This window comes from Echiichthys vipera (genome assembly GCF_963691815.1).
Source record: "Echiichthys vipera genome assembly, chromosome: 20".
In the NCBI taxonomy this organism is placed as follows: Eukaryota; Metazoa; Chordata; class Actinopteri; order Perciformes; family Trachinidae; genus Echiichthys; species Echiichthys vipera.
Window position 1 is genome coordinate 405,327 of NC_139845.1, and position 25,499 is coordinate 430,825.

General features: G+C 45.5%; 1 protein-coding gene across 3 annotated transcripts; it reads right to left on the minus strand.

Moving 5' to 3' along the window:
- tnpo3 (transportin 3) lies at positions 1–22,237 on the minus strand. Of its 3 annotated transcripts, none has more exons than XM_083935448.1 (23): positions 21,914–22,237; positions 18,440–18,640; positions 16,099–16,172; positions 14,657–14,813; positions 13,558–13,701; positions 11,445–11,617; positions 11,204–11,342; positions 9,910–10,056; positions 9,709–9,816; positions 9,486–9,577; positions 9,248–9,387; positions 8,620–8,811; positions 7,661–7,752; positions 7,007–7,083; positions 6,812–6,872; positions 6,023–6,163; positions 5,801–5,917; positions 4,773–4,867; positions 4,532–4,688; positions 4,249–4,416; positions 4,057–4,169; positions 2,107–2,184; positions 1–663 (listed from the first exon to the last, which is right to left on the minus strand). In XM_083935448.1, exons 1-22 carry the CDS (start codon positions 22,031–22,033, stop codon positions 2,124–2,126), a joined length of 2,769 nt encoding a protein of 922 aa, XP_083791574.1. In that variant the 5' UTR covers positions 22,034–22,237; the 3' UTR covers positions 1–663; positions 2,107–2,123. The 3 variants fall into 3 exon arrangements, with proteins under 3 accessions (XP_083791574.1, XP_083791573.1, XP_083791575.1); XM_083935447.1 differs by having other exon boundaries at positions 11,445–11,620; positions 21,914–22,235; XM_083935449.1 differs by lacking the exon at positions 21,914–22,237 and adding an exon at positions 21,100–21,197 and having other exon boundaries at positions 11,445–11,620.
- Positions 22,238–25,499: the final 3,262 nt, after the last annotated feature.

Consider the following 25,499-nt stretch of genomic DNA (forward strand, 5'->3'; position numbering starts at 1 on the left):
AGTTGTTTTTTGTTTATTGTTTACAACAAGGCTACATCACCGATGATGTCATGGTGTCAGTCTCTCCGTCCCATTACCCAGAGTTCACTCTGTCTCACTTTGTGGAAAAACAACTAAAAGTCAACCAAAGTTAAAAAGGTCAAAGGTGACGCCAAATCCTCCAGCATTACGCCTCCGCAGGCAGCCGCGCAGCCAAGAGCATCATGGGAAATCTTTTGGCTCTTGGTTTGGCACGGACAGAAAACATCACGACCAAAGTCCCAAAAATAAATCTTCTCTTAAAAACCGTTGGCCAGGCACGTCCTCCGAGTGATGACTGATCCAACAGGACTGATCCGCACCGTCCAATCAGTGAACTCCTCCCAGTCCTGACCCCGCCCACCTGACACCCGCTGGACCCGACCCCGCCCACCTGACACCTGCTGCAGGTGAGGTCAGGTGAGGTCGGGGGTCGGGCTGGAGGACTCGCTCCTCACTCTGTCAGTCCATCAGAGCGATTCGTCCTGTTTCACATTCAAAGTCCCTCCATCTCCCTCTTCCTCCCCCTCTTCCTCCTCCTCCTCTTCCTCCTCCTCCTCTTCCTCCTCTCGTCCCTTTGGATCCTCGTCTGCAGTCGCAGCTTTTTGCCGTCACCTCTGAATGTTGGTCAACGAAAGATTTAACCTGCGGACACGACAGGAAACAGTCACCGTGTTGTTGTAAACACTTCCTGTCTTCTTGTAAACACTTCCTGTCTTTTTGTAAACACTTCCTGTCTTTTTGTAAACACTTCCTGTCTTTTTGTAAACACTTCCTGTTGTGTTGTAAACACTTCCTGTGTTGTGTTGTAAACACTTCCTGTGTTGTGTTGTAAACACTTCCTGTCTTCTTGTAAACACTTCCTGTCTTCTTGTAAACACTTCCTGTCTTTTTGTAAACACTTCCTGTCTTTTTGTAAACACTTCCTGTTGTGTTGTAAACACTTCCTGTTGTGTTGTAAACACTTCCTGTTGTGTTGTAAACACTTCCTGTTGTGTTGTAAACACTTCCTGTGTTGTGTTGTAAACACTTCCTGTGTTGTGTTGTAAACACTTCCTGTCTTCTTGTAAACACTTCCTGTCTTTTTGTAAACACTTCCTGTCTTTTTGTAAACACTTCCTGTTGTGTTGTAAACACTTCCTGTGTTGTGTTGTAAACACTTCCTGTGTTGTGTTGTAAACACTTCCTGTGTTGTGTTGTAAACACTTCCTGTGTTGTGTTGTAAACACTTCCTGTGTTGTGTTGTAAACACTTCCTGAGTTGTGTTGTAAACACTTCCTGTCTTCTTGTAAACACTTCCTGTCTTTTTGTAAACACTTCCTGTCTTTTTGTAAACACTTCCTGTTGTGTTGTAAACACTTCCTGTTGTGTTGTAAACACTTCCTGTGTTGTGTTGTAAACACTTCCTGTGTTGTGTTGTAAACACTTCCTGTCTTCTTGTAAACACTTCCTGTCTTTTTGTAAACACTTCCTGTCTTTTTGTAAACACTTCCTGTTGTGTTGTAAACACTTCCTGTGTTGTGTTGTAAACACTTCCTGTCTTCTTGTAAACACTTCCTGTCTTTTTGTAAACACTTCCTGTCTTTTTGTAAACACTTCCTGTCTTTTTGTAAACACTTCCTGTTGTGTTGTAAACACTTCCTGTTGTGTTGTAAACACTTCCTGTGTTGTGTTGTAAACACTTCCTGTCTTGTGTTGTAAACACTTCCTGTCCTGTTGTGTTGTAAACACTTCCTGTCCTGTTGTGTTGTAAACACTTCCTGTCGTGTTGTAAACACTTCCTGTCGTGTTGTAAACACTTCCTGTCCTGTTGTGTTGTAAACACTTCCTGTTCTGTTGTGTTGTAAACACTTCCTGTCGTGTTGTGTTGTAAACACTTCCTGTCGTGTTGTGTTGTAAACACTTCCTGTCTTTTTGTAAACACTTCCTGTTGTGTTGTAAACACTTCCTGTCTTGTGTTGTAAACACTTCCTGTCTTGTGTTGTAAACACTTCCTGTCTTGTGTTGTAAACACTTCCTGTCTTGTGTTGTAAACACTTCCTGTCGTGTTGTAAACACTTCCTGTCGTGTTGTGTTGTAAACAGTTACCTTGTGTGAAGTTGCAGCTATCGGAACAGTCTGGTGAACTCTCTGATGGCCCAACACACCTGTTTACACTCCTCAGCACTGAAGGACAAACAAACGCAACAACAACAACAACACAGGTTAACTGAGGTAGAGTCAGGTACAGAGTCAGGTACAGAGTCAGGTACAGAGTCAGGTACAGAGTCAGGTACAGAGTCAGGTACAGAGTCAGGTACAGAGTCAGGTACAGAGTCAGGTACAGAGTCAGGTATAGAGTCAGGTACAGACTCAGGTACAGACTCAGGTACAGAGTCAGGTACGGAGTCAGGTACGGAGTCAGGTACAGAGTCAGGTACAGAGTCAGGTACAGAGTCAGGTACAGAGTCAGGTATAGAGTCAGGTATAGAGTCAGGTACAGAGTCAGGTACAGAGTCAGGTACAGAGTCAGGTACAGAGTCAGGTACAGAGTCAGGTACAGAGTCAGGTACAGAGTCAGGTACAGAGTCAGGTACAGAGTCAGGTATAGAGTCAGGTACAGAGTCAGGTACAGAGTCAGGTACAGAGTCAGGTACAGAGTCAGGTACAGAGTCAGGTATAGACTCAGGTATAGAGTCAGGTACAGAGTCAGGTATAGACTCAGGTACAGAGTCAGGTACAGAGTCAGGTACAGAGTCAGGTATAGACTCAGGTACAGAGTCAGGTATAGAGTCAGGTATAGAGTCAGGTATAGAGTCAGGTATAGAGTCAGGTACAGAGTCAGGTATAGAGTCAGGTACAGAGTCAGGTACAGAGTCAGGTACAGAGTCAGGTACAGAGTCAGGTATAGAGTCAGGTACAGAGTCAGGTACAGAGTCAGGTACAGAGTCAGGTACAGAGTCAGGTACGGAGTCAGGTACGGAGTCAGGTACGGAGTCAGGTACGGAGTCAGGTACAGAGTCAGGTACGGAGTCAGGTACGGAGTCAGGTACAGAGTCAGGTATAGACTCAGGTATAGAGTCAGGTACAGAGTCAGGTACAGAGTCAGGTATAGAGTCAGGTACAGAGTCAGGTATAGAGTCAGGTACAGAGTCAGGTACAGAGTCAGGTACAGAGTCAGGTACAGAGTCAGGTACAGAGTCAGGTACAGAGTCAGGTACAGAGTCAGGTATAGAGTCAGGTACAGAGTCAGGTACAGAGTCAGGTACAGAGTCAGGTACAGAGTCAGGTACAGAGTCAGGTACAGAGTCAGGTACAGAGTCAGGTACAGAGTCAGGTACAGAGTCAGGTACAGAGTCAGGTACAGAGTCAGGTAGAGTAGGGTAGAGTAGGGTAGAGTCGGGTAAAGTCAGGTAGAGTCAGGTAGAGTCAGGTAGAGTCGGGTAAAGTCAGGTAAAGTCAGGTAAAGTCAGGTAGAGTCAGGTAGAGTCGGGTAAAGTCGGGTAGAGTCAGGTAAAGTCAGGTAGAGTCGGGTAAAGTCGGGTAAAGTCGGGTAAAGTCAGGTAAAGTCAGGTAAAGTCAGGTAGAGTCAGGTAGAGTCGGGTAAAGTCGGGTAGAGTCAGGTAGAGTCAGGTAAAGTCAGGTAAAGTCAGGTAAAGTCAGGTAAAGTCAGGTGAACTCTGTTGTGATCACACGTGTCTGGACTCGCCCTCAGGACTCTGGTTCAAACATGGAACGCAGAAGAACCAAACGAGTCTCAACAGGACCCTGAACGCCTCAGGCTGCGGACACGACCGCACACGTCCCTGAACGCCTCACGGCTCTCAGGGAACACAGAAACCAGAGCTGCTGCGGTTCGAGCGCCGAGAACCACGGTTACAAAACCAGTTCATCCTGGTGTCACTGGGGTCTCTGGTGTTAATGATGTTAATGGTGTCTCTGGCGTGTCTGGTGTGTCTAGCGTGGACGGCGTCTCTAGTGTCTCTGGCGTGGACGGCGTCTCTAGTGTCTCTGGCGTGGACGGCGTCTCTAGTGTCTCTGGCGTGGACGGCGTCTCACCTGGTAACCTGTTTGTGGAAATCCGTCAGCTGTTTGTGGGTGACGGTCACGGCGCCCCCGGACGTCTCCTTCGGTAAAGCTTTCAGAGCGTTTTCTAACCAGCGACAGAACGTCTGAAAGCAGAGACAGAGTTGAGCGGACCTGAGGACGGCGGACACACCTGAGCAGGTAAGCGTCCCCCTGTATACTCACGGGTCTGTCGAACACCATGACCTCCCACAGCACCTCGGCCACGTCGGGCAGCGTGTACGCCGGCAGACAGAAGCAGCACGAGTGCATCAGCTGAGACACCAGCTGCTGCCCGTGCTGCTCCATGGCCTGACCAATCAGCTGCTTCCTCACCTCATAGTCCTCCTCGTGCTGCGGGGACAGAGGACAGACGTTATCGTGTTGGACAGACGTTATCGTGTTGGACAGACGTTATCGTGTTGGACAGACGTTATCGTGTTGGACAGACAGAGGACAGAGGACTCACGTCGTTGGAGACTCCCGTGTGGATGAGGTCTCGGACAAACTTCATGACGCTGCAGTTGGCGTCCCGGTGGTCCAATGAGGTGGCGGCGATGGCGCACTGGATGATGTGAACGATGATGCTGCTGCTCAGTAAAGTGACAGGACTCCTCTGGACAAACCTGGACTCAGGGACAGAGGGACCCGTCAGGTGTGGTTCAGGGACAACCCTGTCCCCTACACAGGTACCCAGGTAAAGGACTCACCTGGTGGCGAGTCTGAACAGGTCGTCCACGGTGTCGGGGTGATTCCTCAGACCGTTCTGCTGCTCCAACAGCTGGAACGTCGGCATACACAGAGCCTGGAGGACGGACAGGTGGACTACAGGTGAGTTTGCCTGGTCTACAGGTGGGTTTACCTGGTCTACAGGTGGGTTTACCTGGGCTACAGGTGTGTTTACCTGGTCTACGGGTGAGTTTACCTGGTCTACGGGTGGGTTTACCTGGTCTACAGGTGAGTTTACCTGGTCTACGGGTGAGTTTACCTGGTCTACGGGTGAGTTTACCTGGTCTACGGGTGTGTTTACCTGGTCTACAGGTGGGTTTACCTGGTCTACAGGTGAGTTTACCTGGTCTACGGGTGAGTTTCCCTGGTCTACAGGTGGGTTTACCTGGTCTACAGGTGAGTTTACCTGGTCTACTGGTGAGTTTCCCTGGTCTACGGGTGAGTTTACCTGGTCTACAGGTGAGTTTACCTGGTCTACAGGTGAGTTTACCTGGTCTACTGGTGAGTTTACCTGGTCTACAGGTGAGTTTACCTGGTCTACAGGTGAGTTTACCTGGTCTACAGGTGTGTTTACCTGGTCTACGGGTGAGTTTCCCTGGTCTACAGGTGGGTTTACCTGGTCTACAGGTGAGTTTACCTGGTCTACTGGTGAGTTTCCCTGGTCTACGGGTGAGTTTACCTGGTCTACAGGTGAGTTTACCTGGTCTACAGGTGAGTTTACCTGGTCTACTGGTGAGTTTACCTGGTCTACAGGTGAGTTTACCTGGTCTACAGGTGTGTTTACCTGGTCTACGGGTGAGTTTACCTGTCTACGGGTGAGTTTACCTGGTCTACAGGTGCCAACCTGGTCTACGGGGGAGTTTACCTGTCTACGGGTGAGTTTACCTGGTCTACGGGTGAGTTTACCTGGTCTACGGGTGAGTTTACCTGGTCTACGGGTGAGTTTACCTGGTCTACAGGTGCCAACCTGGTCTACGGGGGAGTTTACCTGGTGTGCAGGTGTGTTTACCTGTAACATGTCGAGTAGTCCCTGCCTGCAGCCCTCCTCCATGCCGTACTCATCCACCAGGATGCTGCCCAGGTACAGGAAGCAGGAGTGTGGATACACCTGATACACACTCACCATCTGATGACAACAAACGTCCCGTCAGAAGAATCAACGAGCAGGTGTGTTAAAACATCACCTGAGCATCACACGTCAGAGACACGAGTCCGTCCAGGTGCGTCTCACCTGAGTGACCAGCGGCTGCAGCAGAGAGGCGGAGCCTTTCCCCACACATCGAACAGCGAACCTGAGACAGCGACAGCATCGCTCCACAATCCTGTTATCAGCCTGATGAGTGTTCAGAGTCTCCGACAGCACGGGCCAGATCTGCAGGTGACATCACACAGGTGACTGTGTGTTTACCTGTTCTACAGGTGTGTTTACCTGGTCTACAGGTGACTTTAGAACTCACCCCAAACACGACAGTTGAGCTAGGTTCAGAAAAAAATACATTCTCTTCACATTCTGTGATTACCTGTTCTACAGGTGTGTTTACCTGTTCTACAGGTGAGTTTACCTGGTCTACAGGTGACTTTAGAACTCACTCCAAACACGACAGGTGAGCTAGGTTCAGAAAAAAATACATTCTCTTCACATTCTGTGTTTACCTGTTCTACAGGTGTTTACCTGTTCTACAGGTGTGTTTGCCTGGTCTACTGGTGTGTTTGCCTGGTCTACAGGTGAGTTTACCTGGTCTACAGGTGAGTTTACCTGGTCTACAGGGAACATTAATTAGTTCATTATTAATAAACATTTTTTACGTATAATATTCTACTGACTCAGGTGAGTTCAGATGTGTTTACCTGGGCTACAGGTGTGTTTACCTGGGCTGCAGGTGTGTTTACCTGGTCTACAGGTGCTTTTAACTCATCTACATGTGTTTACCTGGTCTACAGGTGTGTATACCTGGTCAACAGGTGTGTATACCTGGTCTACAGGTGTGTCTCATGACTCAGGTGAGTTCAGGTGTCTTACCTCCTGGATGACTTTCTGACAGGGGTGAGTCTGTCCGTTCTCTACGATGGGGTTTGTGTGTCTGCAGGGAGACAAACATGAATGTGTTCACTGTCTGCTGTTACACATTTGAATAACATTTATAGATTTGACTACAGGTGCATGGACAGGTGCATGGACAGGTGCATGGACAGGTGCATGGACAGGTGCACGCACCTGAAGATGACGGCGAGTCTGTCCAGCCACACGGTTGGATCAGCTGATTTACCGTTCGTGGATTCTTCAGACAAAAGCTGGAAGAAAAAATCAGACACTGAAAATATTTGTTTGAGTTGTTTAAGACAGACAGGTGAGGACAGACAGGTGAGGACAGACAGGTGAGGACAGACGGGTGAGGACAGACGGGTGAGGACACAGGTGGGAACAGACAGGTGAGGACACACGGGTGAGGACAGACGGGTGAGGACAGACGGGTGAGGACACACAGGTGAGGACACACAGGTAAAGACAGACGGGTGAGGACAGACAGGTGAGGACAGACAGGTGAGGACAGACAGGTGAGGACAGACAGGTGAAGACACACAGGTGAGGGCAGACGGGTGAGGATACACGGGTGAGGACAGACGGGTGAGAGACAGACGAGTGAGGACAGACGAGTGAGGACAGACAGGTGAGGACAGACAGGTGAGGGCACACAGGTGAGGACAGACAGGTGAGGACAGACAGGTGAGGACAGACGAGTGAGGACAGACAGGTGAGGACAGACAGGTGAGGACAGACGGGTGAGGACAGACAGGTGAGGGCAGACAGGTGAGGACAGACAGGTGAGGACAGACAGGTGAGGACAGACAGGTGAGGACAGGGACTGACCTTTTTTAGAGCGATGACCTGAACAGCACAAAGATCACTGAGACACTCTGCAATCTTCTCCAGAGGGAGACGAGCCAGGACCAGAGCCGTACCTGTACAGGTGAAGAACAACTGTGAGACGGCTGAGACACACCTGAGGACCACACCTGCACAGGTATATACACTGAGACACACCTGAGGACCACACCTGTCCAGGTATATAACCTGAGACACACCTGAGGACCACACCTGTACAGGTATATAACCTGAGACACACCTGAGGACCACACCTGTACAGGTATATAACCTGAGACACACCTGAGGACCACACCTGTACAGGTATATAACCTGAGACACACCTGAGGACCACACCTGTGCAGGTATATAACCTGAGACACACCTGTGCAGGTATATAACCTGAGACACACCTGTACAGGTATATAAACTGAGACACACCTGAGGACCACACCTGTACAGGTATATAACCTGAGACACACCTGTACAGGTATATAAACTGAGACACACCTGAGGACCACACCTTTACAGGTATATAAACTGAGACACACCTGAGGACCACACCTGTACAGGTATATAAACTGAGACACACCTGTACAGGTATATAAACTGAGACACACCTGAGGACCACACCTGTACAGGTATATAAACTGAGACACACCTGAGGACCACACCTGTACAGGTATATAAACTGAGACACCTGAGGACCACACCTGTACAGGTATATAAACTGAGACACACCTGAGGACCACACCTGTACAGGTATATAAACTTAGACACACCTGAGGACCACACCTGAGGACCACACCTGAGGACCACACCTGAGGACCACACCTGCACAGGTATATAAACTGAGACACACCTGAGGACCACACCTGAGGACCACACCTGCACAGGTATATAAACTGAGACACACCTGGAGGCCCAGGTGTCCCTCCAGGTGTGTCCCAGGTGACCTGACGTACCTTTCAGCAGCCCCACGGCGGCCTCCGTGGACAGGGCGAAGGAGTCGAGGGCGCGGGCGATGTCCAGCAGCCCCTGGAAGTGTTGAGCCATGTGGTCCCTGCACACCGAGCAGATGTTGTGGATCGCCTTCGCTGCCGCCGACGCCAGAGGTTTCTCTCTGAGGCCTTTCATCAGGTAGTTCAACACAGGGTCTGACAGGAAGAGACGGAGACGGGGAACGTTAGAACGCCAGTCTGAACCTGACGCAGCCGCGACAGGACGTTAGAACGCCAGTCTGAACCTGACGCAGCGGCGACAGGACGTTAGAACGCCAGTCTGAACCTGAAGCAGCCGCGACAGGACGTTAGAACGCCAGTCTGAACCTGACGCAGCCACGACAGGACGTTAGAACGCCAGTCTGAACCTGACGCAGCCGCGACAGGACGTTAGAACGCCAGTCTGAACCTGACGCAGCCGCGACAGGACGTTAGAACGCCAGTCTGAACCTGACGCAGCCGCGACAGGACGTTAGAACGCCAGTCTGAACCTGACGCAGCCACGACAGAACGCCAGTCTGAACCTGACGCAGCCGCGACAGAACGTCTTTAAACAGGAACAAACAGAACGTCTTTAATCACAAACTCCTACCCAGGAATCGTGGGTTCCTGTCCACGACCTCGCTCATCTCCCCGACCAGCTCGATACTCGTGTAGCGCACCGCCATGTGGACGCTCTCCGGGAGTAGAACCACCTGCTGCAGCACCTCGGTCAGCGTGGGGTTGTTCTCTCTGAGAGGGGCAGATTCAGAGAACACGATGGGGTTAGAACGCTGCGGACGTTCCCTTCACGTTCTGCAGGAGGACAAAGAAAAACTTCGCAAACTCACGGATCGACGCTTTTGGCGATGGCAGCCATGATGAACAGAACGGCCTCCGTCACCTCCCAGGAAGGGTTCCCTTCTTTTAACGTAGAATATAACTGGGAACAAACAGAGAACGCGTTAGAACAGAGAACAAGTAGAACGTCTGTTAACGAGAACAAACAGAACGTCCTTAAACATTAAATGCGGGTTAAAAGTATTAAGTTCACGGGTCGTTGTGATGAGGTACCTGAGAGAAACACTCCATGGACCCCACCAGGAAGATGACGTCTTTGACGAGGTCCGAGACCCTCATCCTGAACTCCCCGAAGTCGTCCGTGTCCTCTGGGATCCCCTCCTGCCCGGTCAACGACATCACACACATTTAACCACAACACAACAGGACCTGGAACAACAGAGGGTTCTGCGTAGAGCGGCTCAGGGGACTCACGTGGTCTGGGTCGAGTTGACAGTGCCGGGCCAAACAGTGCAGAAGTCTCTGGATGTACGGTCTGAATATGGTGTGAAGAGCGGCGTCGTTGATTTTATACAGATGTTCTCCGAGACGGTACCAGAAGTTAAAGGAGATCTCCACGACCTGGATCAGAACAGGGACCAGAACGCAGCAGAACCAGGGTTACGCTCAGAACCTAAGGTGTCAGGACGGTGTCACTGGACCCGACACAGCATGAAAACACATCAATGATCCGTGGAGAGAGAACGCGTGAAGGGACGCTCACGGTTCATTTAAGGTAATAATCGATGGTCAAGGGTTTGGAAAAAAGTCCCAGACAGAAACGTTCTCTGCAGCACCCAAACGCCCCGCGGGGACTCGGGGACTCGGGGACTCGGACGTCTGCTGAAGGGGCTCCAGGCAGCGTCAGGTCTTTTTTATCCACTTACTATAAAAACAGACGCAGCGTCTCCGTCAGGTCCGTTCTCTGAGTTGATCCAGTCGTCCTCGCCTACTGGAGTCTCCATCTGTCAGACTTTGACTCCGCCTCATTTCCTCTGACCATAAAAGGGCATGTATGTGACGTTGGGGGGAGGGGCGTACGTCCATCTGGCTGACGTTTACCTCCGAGGAGAAGTGAGGGCCAGAGGCTAGCTGTCACTCAAGAGGCCACGCCCCTAATTATTCATAAACTTTAACCTCCAATAAAATAAAAACTAGCCCCTCCCCCTCAGTGTTGTCATGGAGACCTGATCTAAACACACAAACTAGAATGTTCTTTGGTCCTTAAACAGGTTTAATGATGCTGTGTAAACGGCTGTTTAACATGAAACCTGCCCCTAGAGGACACTCAGAGAACTGACGCTGACCCTGCTTCCTGATTGGACCAGACACAGGAAGCAGTGGGCGGGGCTTGGTTTTAATGAACTCTGGCTTCACTAACTACGCTGTTGCTGCTTTGTTGTGTGTGTAGGGACTCTTCTCATGCTGCTGCAGAGGTTTGCTGTTATTTTCAGCAGCATTAGTGGTTAAAAAAGACCTTTGAATGCGTTCAGCGCACCGAGCTAACCACTGTTAGCTTTGGGGCTGTTAGCTTCTCTCTGGACTTTTCTCTGCACATGTTTGATCAACCAAAAAAAGTGTCTCCATGGATCATTGGATGTGTTTTCATGTGTTCTGATGCATGTGAGTGACACTTGAGAGGAGGTGGCCCTGAAGGTGTCGTGGTGTTAATGTCACGGCCGTGGTTATTTTAAATCCATTGACTGCCGTGTCCGGGTTATTTCTGTACCTCGTACTGCGGGTGTCCTGCACAGATCAGCAGCAGCTCCAGTGTCCTCAGGTCTCCCATTCCCTGACCTGGACTCCTGACTGTCGTCTCTAAAAACGTCTCGCACAGTTCGGTGAAGATCCTGCAGTAGTTCAGCACTCTGAGGACACAAGTCAAACACGAATGTGACGCACGACCACGACCACGAGCACGAGCACGGCCACGCCGCCAACAACCCCAAACACAACCAGTGCGTCCTCACTTGTCCAGGTCTTCTCGGGCCACCGCCATGTGGTACGCCGTCTCCAGCGTCAGGACGCCCTGGAAGAGCTGCAGAGCCAGCGGCATGTTGGTGTCCACGTTCTCGATGGCGTAGAGGGCCGAGCAGACGCAGTCGGACGCCGCCTCGTGGAGGTTGGTGGTGGTCTGGTCCCTCTGCTGCGGGGACAGAGTTAGTTCACACATGTTGGAAGACGAAGAAGAAGAAGAAGAAGAAGAAGAAGAAGAAGATTACAGTTGAAAGACATTAAGTATTAAAAAACATGCAAAGGAAACTCAGCATGAAGGGTTTCTACAGTTACTCAATAGTCTGATCATCTAGAGTCTGATCATCTAGAGTCTGATCATCTAGAGTCTGATCATCTAGAGTCTGATCATCTAGAGTCTGATCATCTAGAGTCTGATCATCTAGGGTCTGATCATCTAGAGTCTGATCATCTAGAGTCTGATCATCTAGGGTCTGATCATCTAGAGTCTGATCATCTAGAGTCTGATCGTCTAGAGTCTGATCGTCTAGAGTCTGATCATCTGATCATCTAGGGTCTGATCATCTAGAGTCTGATCATCTAGAGTCTGATCATCTAGAGTCTGATCATCTGATCATCTAGAGTCAGATCATCTAGAGTCTGATCGTCTAGAGTCTGATCATCTAGAGTCTGATCATCTGATCATCTAGAGTCTGATCATCTAGAGTCTGATCATCTAGAGTCTGATCATCTAGGGTCTGATCATCTAGAGTCTGATCATCTAGGGTCTGATCATCTAGAGTCTGATCATCTAGAGTCTGATCATCTAGGGTCTGATCATCTAGAGTCTGATCATCTGATCATCTAGAGTCTGATCATCTAGAGTCTGATCATCTAGAGTCTGATCATCTGATCATCTAGAGTCTGATCATCTAGAGTCTGATCATCTGATCATCTAGAGTCTGATCATCTAGAGTCTGATCATCTAGAGTCTGATCATCTGATCATCTAGAGTCTGATCATCTAGAGTCTGATCATCTAGGGTCTGATCATCTAGAGTCTGATCATCTAGAGTCTGATCATCTAGAGTCTGATCATCTAGAGTCTGATCATCTGATCATCTAGAGTCTGATCATCTAGAGTCTGATCATCTAGAGTCTGATCATCTGATCATCTAGAGTCTGATCATCTAGAGTCTGATCGTCTAGAGTCTGATCATCTAGGGTCTGATCATCTAGAGTCTGATCATCTAGAGTCTGATCATCTAGGGTCTGATCATCTAGAGTCTGATCATCTAGAGTCTGATCATCTAGGGTCTGATCATCTAGAGTCTGATCATCTAGAGTCTGATCGTCTAGAGTCTGATCATCTAGGGTCTGATCATCTAGAGTCTGATCATCTAGAGTCTGATCATCTAGGGTCTGATCATCTAGAGTCTGATCATCTAGAGTCTGATCATCTAGAGTCTGATCATCTAGAGTCTGATCATCTAGAGTCTGATCATCTGATCATCTAGAGTCTGATCATCTAGAGTCTGATCGTCTAGAGTCTGATCGTCTAGAGTCTGATCGTCTAGAGTCTGATCATCTGATCATCTAGAGTCTGATCATCTAGAGTCTGATCATCTAGAGTCTGATCATCTAGAGTCTGGTCATCTAGAGTCTGATCATCTAGAGTCTGATCATCTAGAGTCTGATCATCTAGGGTCTGATCATCTAGAGTCTGATCATCTGATCATCTAGAGTCTGATCATCTGATCATCTAGAGTCTGATCATCTAGAGTCTGATCGTCTAGAGTCTGATCATCTGATCATCTAGAGTCTGATCATCTAGAGTCTGATCATCTAGAGTCTGATCATCTAGAGTCTGATCATCTAGAGTCTGATCATCTAGAGTCTGATCATCTAGAGTCTGATCATCTGATCATCTAGAGTCTGATCATCTAGGGTCTGATCATCTAGAGTCTGATCATCTAGAGTCTGATCATCTAGAGTCTGATCATCTAGAGTCTGATCATCTAGAGTCTGATTGCAGGGTTGTTCTGATCATCAGACCTTTGAATACTTGTTCACCGTCTTCATACAAGTATAAATCAAAAAGACACGGAGCACAGAAGGAAAGTGGGCGCACCAGGACTTGGAAGAGGACCATGAGCAGCTGGTTACTGGCCATGAAGTTGGTGTCCAGGACGCCCAGGTTGAACCAGCTGCCCAGACAGCGGAACACCTTGATGAGCATCTTCTCGTCGTTCCCCGTCTTCTCCACGCACGAGGTCTGAAACACAACGCAGACGTCAGAGTCAGAGGGTCGGGTTTGGCAAAAACAACAAAGACATACTAACAAACCAAAGAGGCGAGTGAAGAGAACAACAAACACTGATCTGAACCCAGAGTGTTACAGTTCCTGCGTCTGAGGCTGAACGGGGACGATGGGATGATTGTGACACGGTTGTTGGGTTTAAAGAGATTACAGAAGGAAAGAGGAAGTGTTTCGTAAAGAGAACCACGGACAAACGGAGCAACTTCATCTAAGATTGGGTAAATGTTGAGAACGAGGCGATGTTGGAATATTACGATAACTCATAAAAGCAGACATCATAGAATAACAAAGGCTGGGGCTGACTTTAGTGTTAAGGAGACAAATTCTTCCAATGATTCAAAGGTTTTCTGCCATTTTTGATGCGATGAGTGAAAAATGAGGTTTTCATCCATAAGAACTCAGAGGGAACGAGTTGATTTGACGTTAGCTGTCAATCACAGCGGTGCTTTTAGTAGTCACGTAGTTTTCTTAATGTTTAGTGATGATTTGTTGATTTTTTTCCAGTCCTCTAAACATTTATCAAACAAACAGTTCTGAAATCAGGTCGTGGTTCTGTTTCTTTTCTCTGTAGATGATTTGTATCGTTGCAGTTGGACTAAGTCTCTAATTTTAGAGCCTTTAAATCAGTATAAACGGTTTTGTTGCTTCTCTTCTGAAGCACAAAGGTTGAGTTGGTGTTTGCTCTGCGTGTCTTACTGCCACAGTGAAGTACGGGAGCACAGGGGAACAAGGCAGGGTTCATACAGACTTTACATTCAAGAGTCTTTTACTGAATTCAGTCTCACACTTGACTTGGAAATGTTAAGTTATACGGGGCTCACAATTGATTTTATTTTCTTTTATCACTCTGACACTCTTTCTATTACTCTGTTTATCAGAGGTCATAAGTAACTGAGAAGATGTGTCTGACCAGCAGAGTGACCACGGTGCTGGAGTAGTACGCCAGATCCTCGATGATTTCCGTCCTGCGATTGGCTCCGATTCGTAGAGATCGACTGTGAACTTCCTCCGGCAGCACGGTGAGGATCTCTATGAGGAAGGGCATGGAGCTGATGTCGTTGTTGTACCTGAGGGAGACGGGGACAGGTGAGTCAGAGCGCCACAGGAGACGAGACCCGAGCAGCAGCAGCGTCCGACCTCAGAAACACGTCTGAGACCAAACAAACACGATGCGTCCCCTCGTGTCCCAAAGACCTGCGCCAACTCTGACCTCGCTCAAAACGGACCCAAAATCCATCCACTAATCCACAGAGTCAGGTTTTTTGGTTGATCAACCAGAATCAACAGAGAGACGCTAACACGGAAATCTAGAAGAGGGCGTTGGGAAGTCGGAAGAGGGCGTTGGGAAGAGAGCGTAGGGAAGTCGGAAGAGGGCGTTGGGAAGTCGGAAGAGGGTGTTGGGAAGTCGGAAGAGGGCGTTGGGAAGTTGGAAGAGGGAGTCGGGAAGTTGGAAGAGGGCGTTGGGAAGTCGGAAGAGGGCGTAGGGAAGTCGGAAGAGGGCTTTGGGAAGTTGGAAGAGGGCTTCGGGAAGTCGGAAGAGGGCTTCGGGAAGTCGGAAGAGGGCTTCGGGAAGTTGGAAGAGGGCGTAGGGAAGTTGGAAGAGGGCGTTGGGAAGTCGGAAGAGGGCTTTGGGAAGTTGGAAGAGGGCTTCGGGAAGTCGGAAGAGGGCTTTGGGAAGTTGGAAGAGGGCTTCGGGAAGTCGGAAGAGGGCTTTGGGAAGTTGGAAGAGGGCTTTGGGAAGTCGGAAGAGGGCTTTGGGAAGTTGGAAGAGGGCTTCGGGAAGTCGGAAGAGGGCTTCGGGAAGTCGGAAGAGGGCTTCGGGAAGTTGGAAGAGGGCATTGGGAAGTCGGAAGAGGGCTTCGGGAAGTTGGAAGAGGGCGTTTGGAAGTCGGAAGAGGGCGTTGGGAAGTTGGAAGAGGGCGTTGGGAAGTCGGAAGAGGGCGTTGGGAAGTTGGAAGAGGGCTTCGGGAAGTTGGAAGAGGGCGTTTGGAAGTCGGAAGACGCCGTTTGGAAGGGGGCGTCTTCTACTAAAGTTATCGAGGCGCTGGCCTTTTCCGAATATGAACAACTTCACGGAGAAATCTGCGACCTGCGAACACGTTAGAGGAGGAACCACGAAGACGGAGATGGAAGCCGATGTTTGATTTCCACGCGTTTATCCTCAGTTTACCACCAGGCGGCCATCTTTAAATGCCCCCCCTGGGTTTTCTCTGAACATGGCTGATCAACCAACTGTCCCTGTGGATTATGGGATGGATGTTTAACCGACCCACATCCTGGGTTACCATGGAGACGCGCTATCTGCTGACTGGAGTGGCAGCCATATTTGTAGTTTGTTGTGTGGATTCTTACTTTTCTATGAGCGTGTGAACACATCCTTTCCACGAGGCCATCTGGAGAGCGAGGTCTGCGATGGCTAAAGCCAGCTGAGGAGAGAGGGAAAACAACAACAAGATCATAAACAAGACAACAACACCGGCAACGCCAGGGAACAACTAAGGTAAACAAGGTCATAGACAAGACAACAACACCGTCAACGCCAGGGAACAACTAAAGTAAACAAGGTCATAAACAAGACAACAACACCGTCAACGCCAAGGAAAGTCTAAAGTAAACAAGGTGATAGACAAGACAACAACACGGTCTGGGAAGAACTGAAGTAAACAAGTTCATAGACAAGACAACAACACCGTCAACGTCTGGGAAAGTCTAAAGTAAACAAGGTGATAGACAAGACAACAACACCGTCAGGGAAGAACTGAGGTAAACAAGGTCATAAACAAGACAACAACACGGTCCGGGAAGGTGTCATGGTAATGGTGGGTTCATCCCTGGGTTTAAAGGTAACACTCTTTTGTTGTTGTTGTTTTGGCGCCGTTCTAAAGGGTCTAAAGCCACGATGAAATTGTGACAATCTGACAGTTTAAAACCAGCAGCTGACGCAAGGGGACCGCACTTCCCTGTATCCTGAAACAAGGGGGCCGCACTTCCCTGTATCCTGAAACAAGGGGGCCGCACTTCCCTGTATCCTGAAACAAGGGGGCCGCACTTCCCTGTATCCTGACGCAAGGGGGCCGCACTTCCCGTTTCTTGAAACGAGGGGACGGCACTTCCTGTGTCCTGAAACGAGGGGACCGCACTTCCCTGTGTCCTGAAACGAGGGGACCGCACTTCCCTGTGTCCTGAAACGAGGGGACCGCACTTCCCGTTTCTTGAAACGAGGGGACCGCACTTCCCGTTTCTTGAAACGAGGGGACCGCACTTCCCTGTGTCCTGAAACGAGGGGACCGCACTTCCCGTTTCTTGAAACGAGGGGACCGCACTTCCCGTTTCTTGAAACGAGGGGACCGCACTTCCCGTTTCTTGAAACGAGGGGACCGCACTTCCCGTTTCTTGAAACGAGGGGACCGCACTTCCCGTTCCTTGAAACGAGGGGACCGCACTTCCCGTTTCTTGAAACGAGAGACAACCACACTTCCTGTTACCAGAGACAACCACACTTCCTGTTACCAGAGACAACCACACTTCCTGTTACCAGAGACAACCACACTTCCTGTTACCAGAGACAACCACACTTCCTGTTTCCAGAGACAACCACACTTCCTGTTACCAGAGACAACCACACTTCCTGTTACCAGAAACAACCACACTTCCTGTTACCAGAAACAACCAAACTTCCTGTTTCCAGAGACAACCACACTTCCTGTTTCCAGAGACAACCACACTTCCTGTTTCCAGAGACAACCACACTTCCTGTTTCCAGAGACAACCACGCTTCCTGTTTCTTGAAACAAGGGAACCACACTTCCTGTTTATTGAAACAAGGGAACCACACTTCCTGTTTCCTGTGAAGTCACCATGTTTGTTTATATATTTAATGCGTGTTCTGTGCGTGTTCTGTGCGTGTTCTGTGCGTGTTCTCTCCGTGTTCTGTGCGTGTTCTGTGCGTGTTCTGTCCGTGTTCTGTGCGTGTTCTGTGCGTGTTCTGTGCGTGTTCTCTCCGTGTTCTGTGCGTGTTCTGTGCGTGTTCTGTCCGTGTTCTGTGCGTGTTCTGTGCGTGTTCTGTCCGTGTTCTGTGCGTGTTCTGTGCGTGTTCTGTCCGTGTTCTGTGCGTGTTCTGTCCGTGTTCTGTGCGTGTTCTGTGCGTGTTCTGTCCGTGTTCTGTGCGTGTTCTGTCCGTGTTCTGTGCGTCTGATTGGTCCAGAAACAGACGGGCGTGTTAGTGAGACGTCGCTCTTCAGGCTGTGAAACGTGAACCTGGCGTAAACACGAGTCACAGAACCGCCGTGTTCTGGTTCCTTTAGGTTCTGGTTTCTTTAGATCCAGGTTCTTGAAGGTTCTGGTTTCTATAAGTCCTGGATCTTAAAGGTTCTGGTTTCTATAGGTCCTGGATCTTAAAGGTTCTGGTTTCTATAGGTCCAGGATCTTAAAGGTTCTGGTTTCTATAGGTCCTGGATCTTAAAGGTTCTGGTTTCTATAGGTCCTGGATCTTAAAGGTTCTGGTTTCTATAGACCCAGGATCTTAAAGGTTCTGGTTTCTATAGACCCAGGATCTTAAAGGTTCTGGTTTCTATAGGTCCAGGATCTTAAAGGTTCTGGTTTCTATAGATTCAGGTTCTTAAAGATCCTGGACCTATAGAAACCAGGATCTTAGAGGTTCTGGGCCCTGGTGGTCTGGTTCCTGTGGTGTTACCTGTGTGACGATGATGGGGGACAGGTCTTTGAGGTTCTGGATGTGGGTCAGCAGTGAGTCTCGCAGTGCGTTGTGGGTCTCGGGTGGAAGCTCGTAGAAGGACGTCTGGATCTTCATCTTCATGGTCTGAGCGGCGAAATAACACGACTCCACGTCCTGTTTGAGCTGCAGCAGCTGGTCCGAGATCTCCCACGCGTACATCTGGGGACAGGAAGTGATGTCATTACACCTGTGCACACCTGAGTCCGTCCTCATCAAAACAAAACGCTTCTTCAGGTTCAAAGATTTAAAAATGAGCAGAGAATTAAAACAACTTAGAACGGTTCAGGATCCTAAAGGTTCAGGATCCTAAAGGTTCAGGATCAGAACGGTTCAGGATCAGAACGGTTCAGGATCAGAACGGTTCAGGATCAGAACAGGGAGCGGGGAGCGTTGTTGCCATGGCTACAGGGAGTGGGGAGCGTTGTGGCGGCGGCTACAGGGAGCGTTGTTGCCGTGGCTACAGGGAGCGGGGAGCGTTGTTGCCGTGGCTACAGGCAGCGGGGAGCGATGTTGCCGTGGCTACAGGCAGCGGGGAGCGATGTTGCCGTGGCTACAGGCAGCGGGGAGCGTTGTTGCCGTGGCTACAGGGAGCGTTGTTGCCGTGGCTACAGGGAGCGTTGTTGCCGTGGCTACAGGGAGCGTTGTTGCCGTGGCTACAGGGAGCGTTGTTGCCGTGGCTACAGGGAGCGTTGTTGCCGTGGCTACAGGGAGCGTTGTTGCCGTGGCTACAGGGAGCGTTGTTGCCGTGGCTACAGGGAGCGGGGAGCGTTGTTGCCGTGGCTACAGGGAGCGGGGAGTGTTGTTGCCGTGGCTACAGGGAGAGTGGAGCTCAGGTTTGACGCTGAAACAAAAACGAGAGCGAATTCAGAAACCACAGAAGAAGAGTTTCTCACACAGGAACAAATGATGATAATGTAATAATATAATAATATAATAATAATAATATAAATAATAACGTGTGTGCGCTGAATCACCGTCTCTGGGGGAACTGTTCTCCACAGCTGTGTGTCATGGGGGAGCCATTTCAGTGCGACACACAACAAATCAGCAGTTTATCCTTTAGAGCGGATTTAAAACAGAACTGATATAAATATAAATAATAACTCTCTGTGGGATCATCAGGGCCACACATTATTATCATTATTATTATTATTATGATGAATAATTTTATTCGCAGCGTTTTTGCCGACGCGCCACGACATCGGGAAGAGACGCAGAATAACTTTGTGTCTGTTTTGAGTCGTTGTTCCTTTAAAGCAGCCGACGGTGAACGTGCTCGACCACAGCAGCAGCAGCAGGACGCGATGACTCAGCGTCTGAGCTGAAAGTAGCCCGTTGTTAACGAGCGCTGCCGCTCCGCTTTAAGGAGGGCTGTTGCCGTGGTGACGGAGATGTTAGAAACAGGAAGTCCTGGTGAACGCCTCCATGTTTAGATTTCATGTTAAACACAACGTCACCTCCTGATCTCTGAGGGGTGTTTGGGTTCTTCTCACGGGAAGTAGAGAAATATATATTAATGTAAATACATTTAAATATAAATACATAAATATACAAATATATAAATATCTCTGATTCAGTCAGAACCCCCCCCCCATCACTGCACTACTTGTGTAAATACATAGACACACATATATATTTATATATATTTTCTATTTTTATGGTTAATAGTTTATTATACTTCAGTTTATCTTTATGTTTATTAATTTTATGTTTCCATGGAAACATAAAATCAAGGCAGATGCTTTTAAACCTGTTTTTTTATTCAACACTTTGAACGTTTTCACACACACACACACAGACACAGACACACACAGAGACACACACACACAAACACACGCACCAACACACACACACACGCGCACACACACACGCACAATTTTTACATTCATTGATAGTTTTTTTAATCCTATTAATCGATGGAGTGTGTGTGTGTGTGTGTGTGTGTCTGTGTGTTTGTGAGTGTGTGTGTGTGTGAGAGTGTGTGTGTCTGTGTGTGTGTCTGTGTGTGAGAGTGTGTGTGTGCCTGTGGGTGTGTGTGTCTTTGAGGGTGTGTGTGTGTGTGCGCGTGTGAGTCTGTGTGTGTGTGTGTGTGTGTGTGTCTGTGTGTTTGTGAGTGTGTGTGTGTGTGAGAGTGTGTGTGTGTGTGTCTGTGTGTGTGTGAGTGTGTGTGTCTGTGTGTGTGTCTGTGTGTGAGAGTGTGTGTGTGCCTGTGGGTGTGTGTGTCTGAGGGTGTGTGTGTGTGTGTGCCTGTGTGTGTCTGAGGGTGTGTGTGTGTGTGTGCCTGTGTGTGTGTGTGAGTGTGTGTGTGTCTGAGGGTGTGTGTGTGTGTGTGCCTGTGTGTGTCTGAGGGTGTGTGTGTGTGTGTGTCTGTGTGTGCCTGTCTGTGTGTGTGTGTATGTGTGTCTGAGTGTGTGTGTGCGTGCTTGTGTGTGTGTGTCTGTGTGTGTGTGTGTGTGTCTGTGTGTGTGCGTGTGTGTGTGTGAGTGTGTGTGTGTGTGTGTGTGTCTGAGGGTGTGTGTGTGTGTGCCTGTGTGTGTCTGAGGGTGTGTGTGTGTGTGTGTGTGTCTGTGTATGTGTGTCTGAGTGTGTGTGGTTCTGGTTCCCTGGGTCAGACTCACCTGAGCAGGTAAAGTGGATCAGGTGATGTTTGTTATGAGTCAGCTGATCACAGGAGGCAGTAAACACGGAAGTTACTCTGCCACACCCTGTCGCGCGCGCGCACGCACACACACACACTAATACACACACACACACCTGTTTCACCTGTGTGACATCATCACGGACCACGGTTGTCCCGGTGTGCACGCGCCGATCCGTGACCGTGTCGGCGGTGCACCCTGCCCGCCCCTCTCCGGATCCGCTCGGTCCCGTTTCCGCCGCCGAACGTGAAAACGAGACTTTTTTGAACCGGGCTCGGTTGGTATTTAGAGACGCTCGTGCACGCGAACTACAGTAATGCACACGCACGCGCCCCCGCGACACTGAGCGTGCACGTTTGATGACGTTTCATGAAGTCAGGCTGTAAAGTTTAACTGGAGCTAACATGCTAACAGGCTAGCACCGGGGCCTGCCGGACTCCTCCGGGACCGGGACCGGGACCCGGACCCTCGGTGTGGATCTGGCGCGCCCCTGGAAACATGGCGCCGCCTCACGGTTCGCGCTGTTTACGCTGTTGTTGTTGTTTACGAAGTGACGAAGACGCAAACAACAGTTCGTGTTTTCATCCATTCATTTAGCAGTTAGCAGCTAGCTTAGCACGATGCTAACGGAGCAGCTGCGGCTCCTCTGAGACTGCGCAGTTCGGTTCACCTGACCCGGATCCGCCAGGTGAGCTGTCCCGACCCCCCTCACAGAGCCGGGCCACACCCACACACCCGGGCCCGCGGCGGACCCGGACCCCGGCCCGGGCCCGTCCCCTCCTCATGTTCTTACCGATCTCTGCAGCTCTCCCAGCCACACGGACGCTCGCTCCTTCCCGGCCGGGTCCGGGTCGTGGTACAGGGCCTGGACCGCCTGGTAGACCAGGGCCAGGTTCGGTTTGCCCCCCTCCATGGATGCGTCAGGACCGGGACCAGAACCAGAGACGGGATTAAGGCAGAACGTTGAGCAACGCGACAGAGAAAAGAGCCTAACAGGTCTGAGAGTCCGCCATCTCACAGGCTTCCCGCGGGCATCACCGAGCCTGTCCCGGCAGGAAACACGGCCGACAACATTAGTTCCGCCCTGACAGGACCCGGACCAGGAGCACCGAGACACACACACACATTTATCAATACTAATACATTATATTAATATACTTATATCAATATATATCAATACTATATTAATACATTTATATTATTATACATATATCAATATATATCAATACTCTATTAATACATTATATTAATATACATATATCAATATATATCAATACTCTATTAATATATAAATATATGTAAATACTGTATTAATAAAAAATAATATATCAATACTGGACTCATATATTATATTAATATATATATATAAATATAATAAATCAATACTCTAATACATTAGATTATTATACATATATTCATATATATCAATACTCTATTCATATATTAATATTATTATATACATATATAAATATAATATATCAATACTCTATTCATAATATTATATTATTATACATATTAATATATATCAATACTCTATTAATACATTTATATTGTTATATATATATAAATATAATATATCAATACTCTATTAATATATAAATATATGTAAATACTGTATTAATAAAAAATAATATATCAATACTGGACTCATATATTATATTAATATATACATATATTAATATATATCAATACTCTATTAATACATTATATATGTAAATACTGTATTAATAAAAAATATATATAAATACTGTATTACTATATTCATACATATCAATATTGTATTCATATATGTAAACACTGTATTAATACATTAATATACATTAATACAGTATTTATATATATAAATACTGTATTTATGTATATATATGTATATAAATACACTGGATATTTATTTACTATACATCAGATGTATATAAATATATATACACATTTATATGTATACATATAAATGTATATATATATTTATGTATATATATATAAATATATATATATATTATGATATTCACATATAAATATATATAAATATAAATAAATATATATATTTATATATATATATAAATATATATATATAAATATATATATTTATTTATATTTATATATATATATAAATATATATATATAAATATATTTATATGTATATAAATATATATAAATATATATATTTATTTATATTTATATATATATATAAATATATATATATAAATATATTTATATGTATATAAATATATATAAATATATATATTTATTTATAAAATATATATAAATATATATATTTATTTATATTTATATATATATATAAATATATATATATAAATATATTTATATGTATATAAATATATATAAATTTATGTATACATAAATTTATATATATATATTAATTTGTATATATATATATATATATTTATATGAATATATTTATGTATATATATATACATATTTACAGTATATAAGTAAATATATAAACTGTATAAATATATATTTACATATATTTTATATATCATATATATAAATATACTGTATATAAATATTGATATATAAATATTGTGGTATATGTGATAGATTTGATATTTTAGCAGCTTATTTTATTTGATCTGCTGTTAAACGGCACGCTGCGTGTTGTTGTTTATTCTTCTTGTTTATTGTTGTTGTTTATTGTTGTTGTTGTTTATTGTTGTTTTTATTGTTGTTTTTTATTGTTGTTGTTGTTGTTTGTTGTATAAACCTGCGTTTAACCTCAGTGTCTGTTTCACATTGTTGATTTTAGCTTTATTACGATTTATTTGATGTTTTTATGATTATTGTTGTTCTGACTCTTTCATCTTTGTGTTCAAACTGTTGCAAAATCATTTTCCTCGGGATCAATAAAGAATCTGCAATTTATTACTATACATATACAAAATATATATATATATAAATATATATAAATAACACATCAGTAGATATAAATATACATATAGATTATATATGTACATAAATATTATATAAATATATATATATACATAAACATATAAATATATATATATATAGATTTTATATATATATAAATATATATATTTATATATATTTATATATATATAAATATATATAAATATATATATTTATATATATTTATATATATAAATATATATATTTATATATATTTATATATATATAAATATATATAAATATATATATTTATATATATTTATATATATATAAATATATATAAATATATATAAATATATATATTTATATATATTTATATATATATAAATATATATATTTATATATATTTATATATATTTATATATATAAATATATATAAATATATATAAATATATATATATAAATATATATAAATATATATAAATATATATATTTATATATATTTATATATATATAAATATATATATTTATATATATATAAATATATATATATAAATATATATATATTTATATATATATAAATATATATAAATATATATATATAAATATATATAAATATATATAAATATATATATTTATATATATTTATATATATATAAATATATATAAATATATATATTTATATATATTTATATATATTTATATATATATAAATATATATAAATATATATATTTATATATATTTATATATATAAATATATATAAATATATATATTTATATATATTTATATATATATAAATATACATAAATAACACATCAGTAGATATAAATATACATATAGATTATATATGTACATAAATATTATATACATACATACATATTTATATAAATATATTTATATAATATTTATGTATGTATATAATTTATATATATTTATATAAATAAATAGATTTTATAAATATAAACATATAAATATATAAATATGATATTCATATAGAAATAGATATAAATATTAAAAAAAAAAGCTCACACAGAAGTTTAAGTCTCACGTGTCTTTATTGAACATGAATCATGAACCTGAGCTGTGACACGGACCCGCGTGCGTCCTGGCAGAACCGGACCTGACCGGACCTGATCCGACCTGACCGGACCTGATCCGACCTGACCGGACCTGATCCGACCTGATCGGACCTGATCGGACCTGATCCGACCTGATCGGACCTGATCCGACCTGATCCGACCTGACCGGACCTGACCGGACCTGATCGGACCTGATCCGACCTGATCGGACCTGACCGGACCTGACCGGACCTGATCCGACCTGATCCGACCTGACCGGACCTGATCCGACCTGATCCGACCTGACCGGACCTGATCCGACCTGATCCGACCTGACCGGACCTGACCAGACCTGATCCGACCTGACCGGACCTGACCAGACCTGACCGGACCTGACCGGACCTCCCTGAGTCTCTACGGTGAAAACAAAGTAAACAAAGATGTAAACACGTCG

What these genes read in the sequence shown, in the direction of transcription:
- tnpo3 (XM_083935447.1), bottom strand. Translation starts at nt 22,033, where the DNA reads ATGGAGGGGGGCAAACCGAACCTGGCCCTGGTCTACCAGGCGGTCCAG. An exon ending in GCCCGAGAAGACCTGGACAA is followed by an intron (nt 11,343 to 11,444) that starts GTGAGGACGCAC and finishes TTGTGTCCTCAG; the next exon opens with AGTGCTGAACTACTGCAGGA. An exon ending in CGCCGTGGGGCTGCTGAAAG is followed by an intron (nt 7,753 to 8,619) that starts GTACGTCAGGTC and finishes TCACCTGTACAG; the next exon opens with GTACGGCTCTGGTCCTGGCT.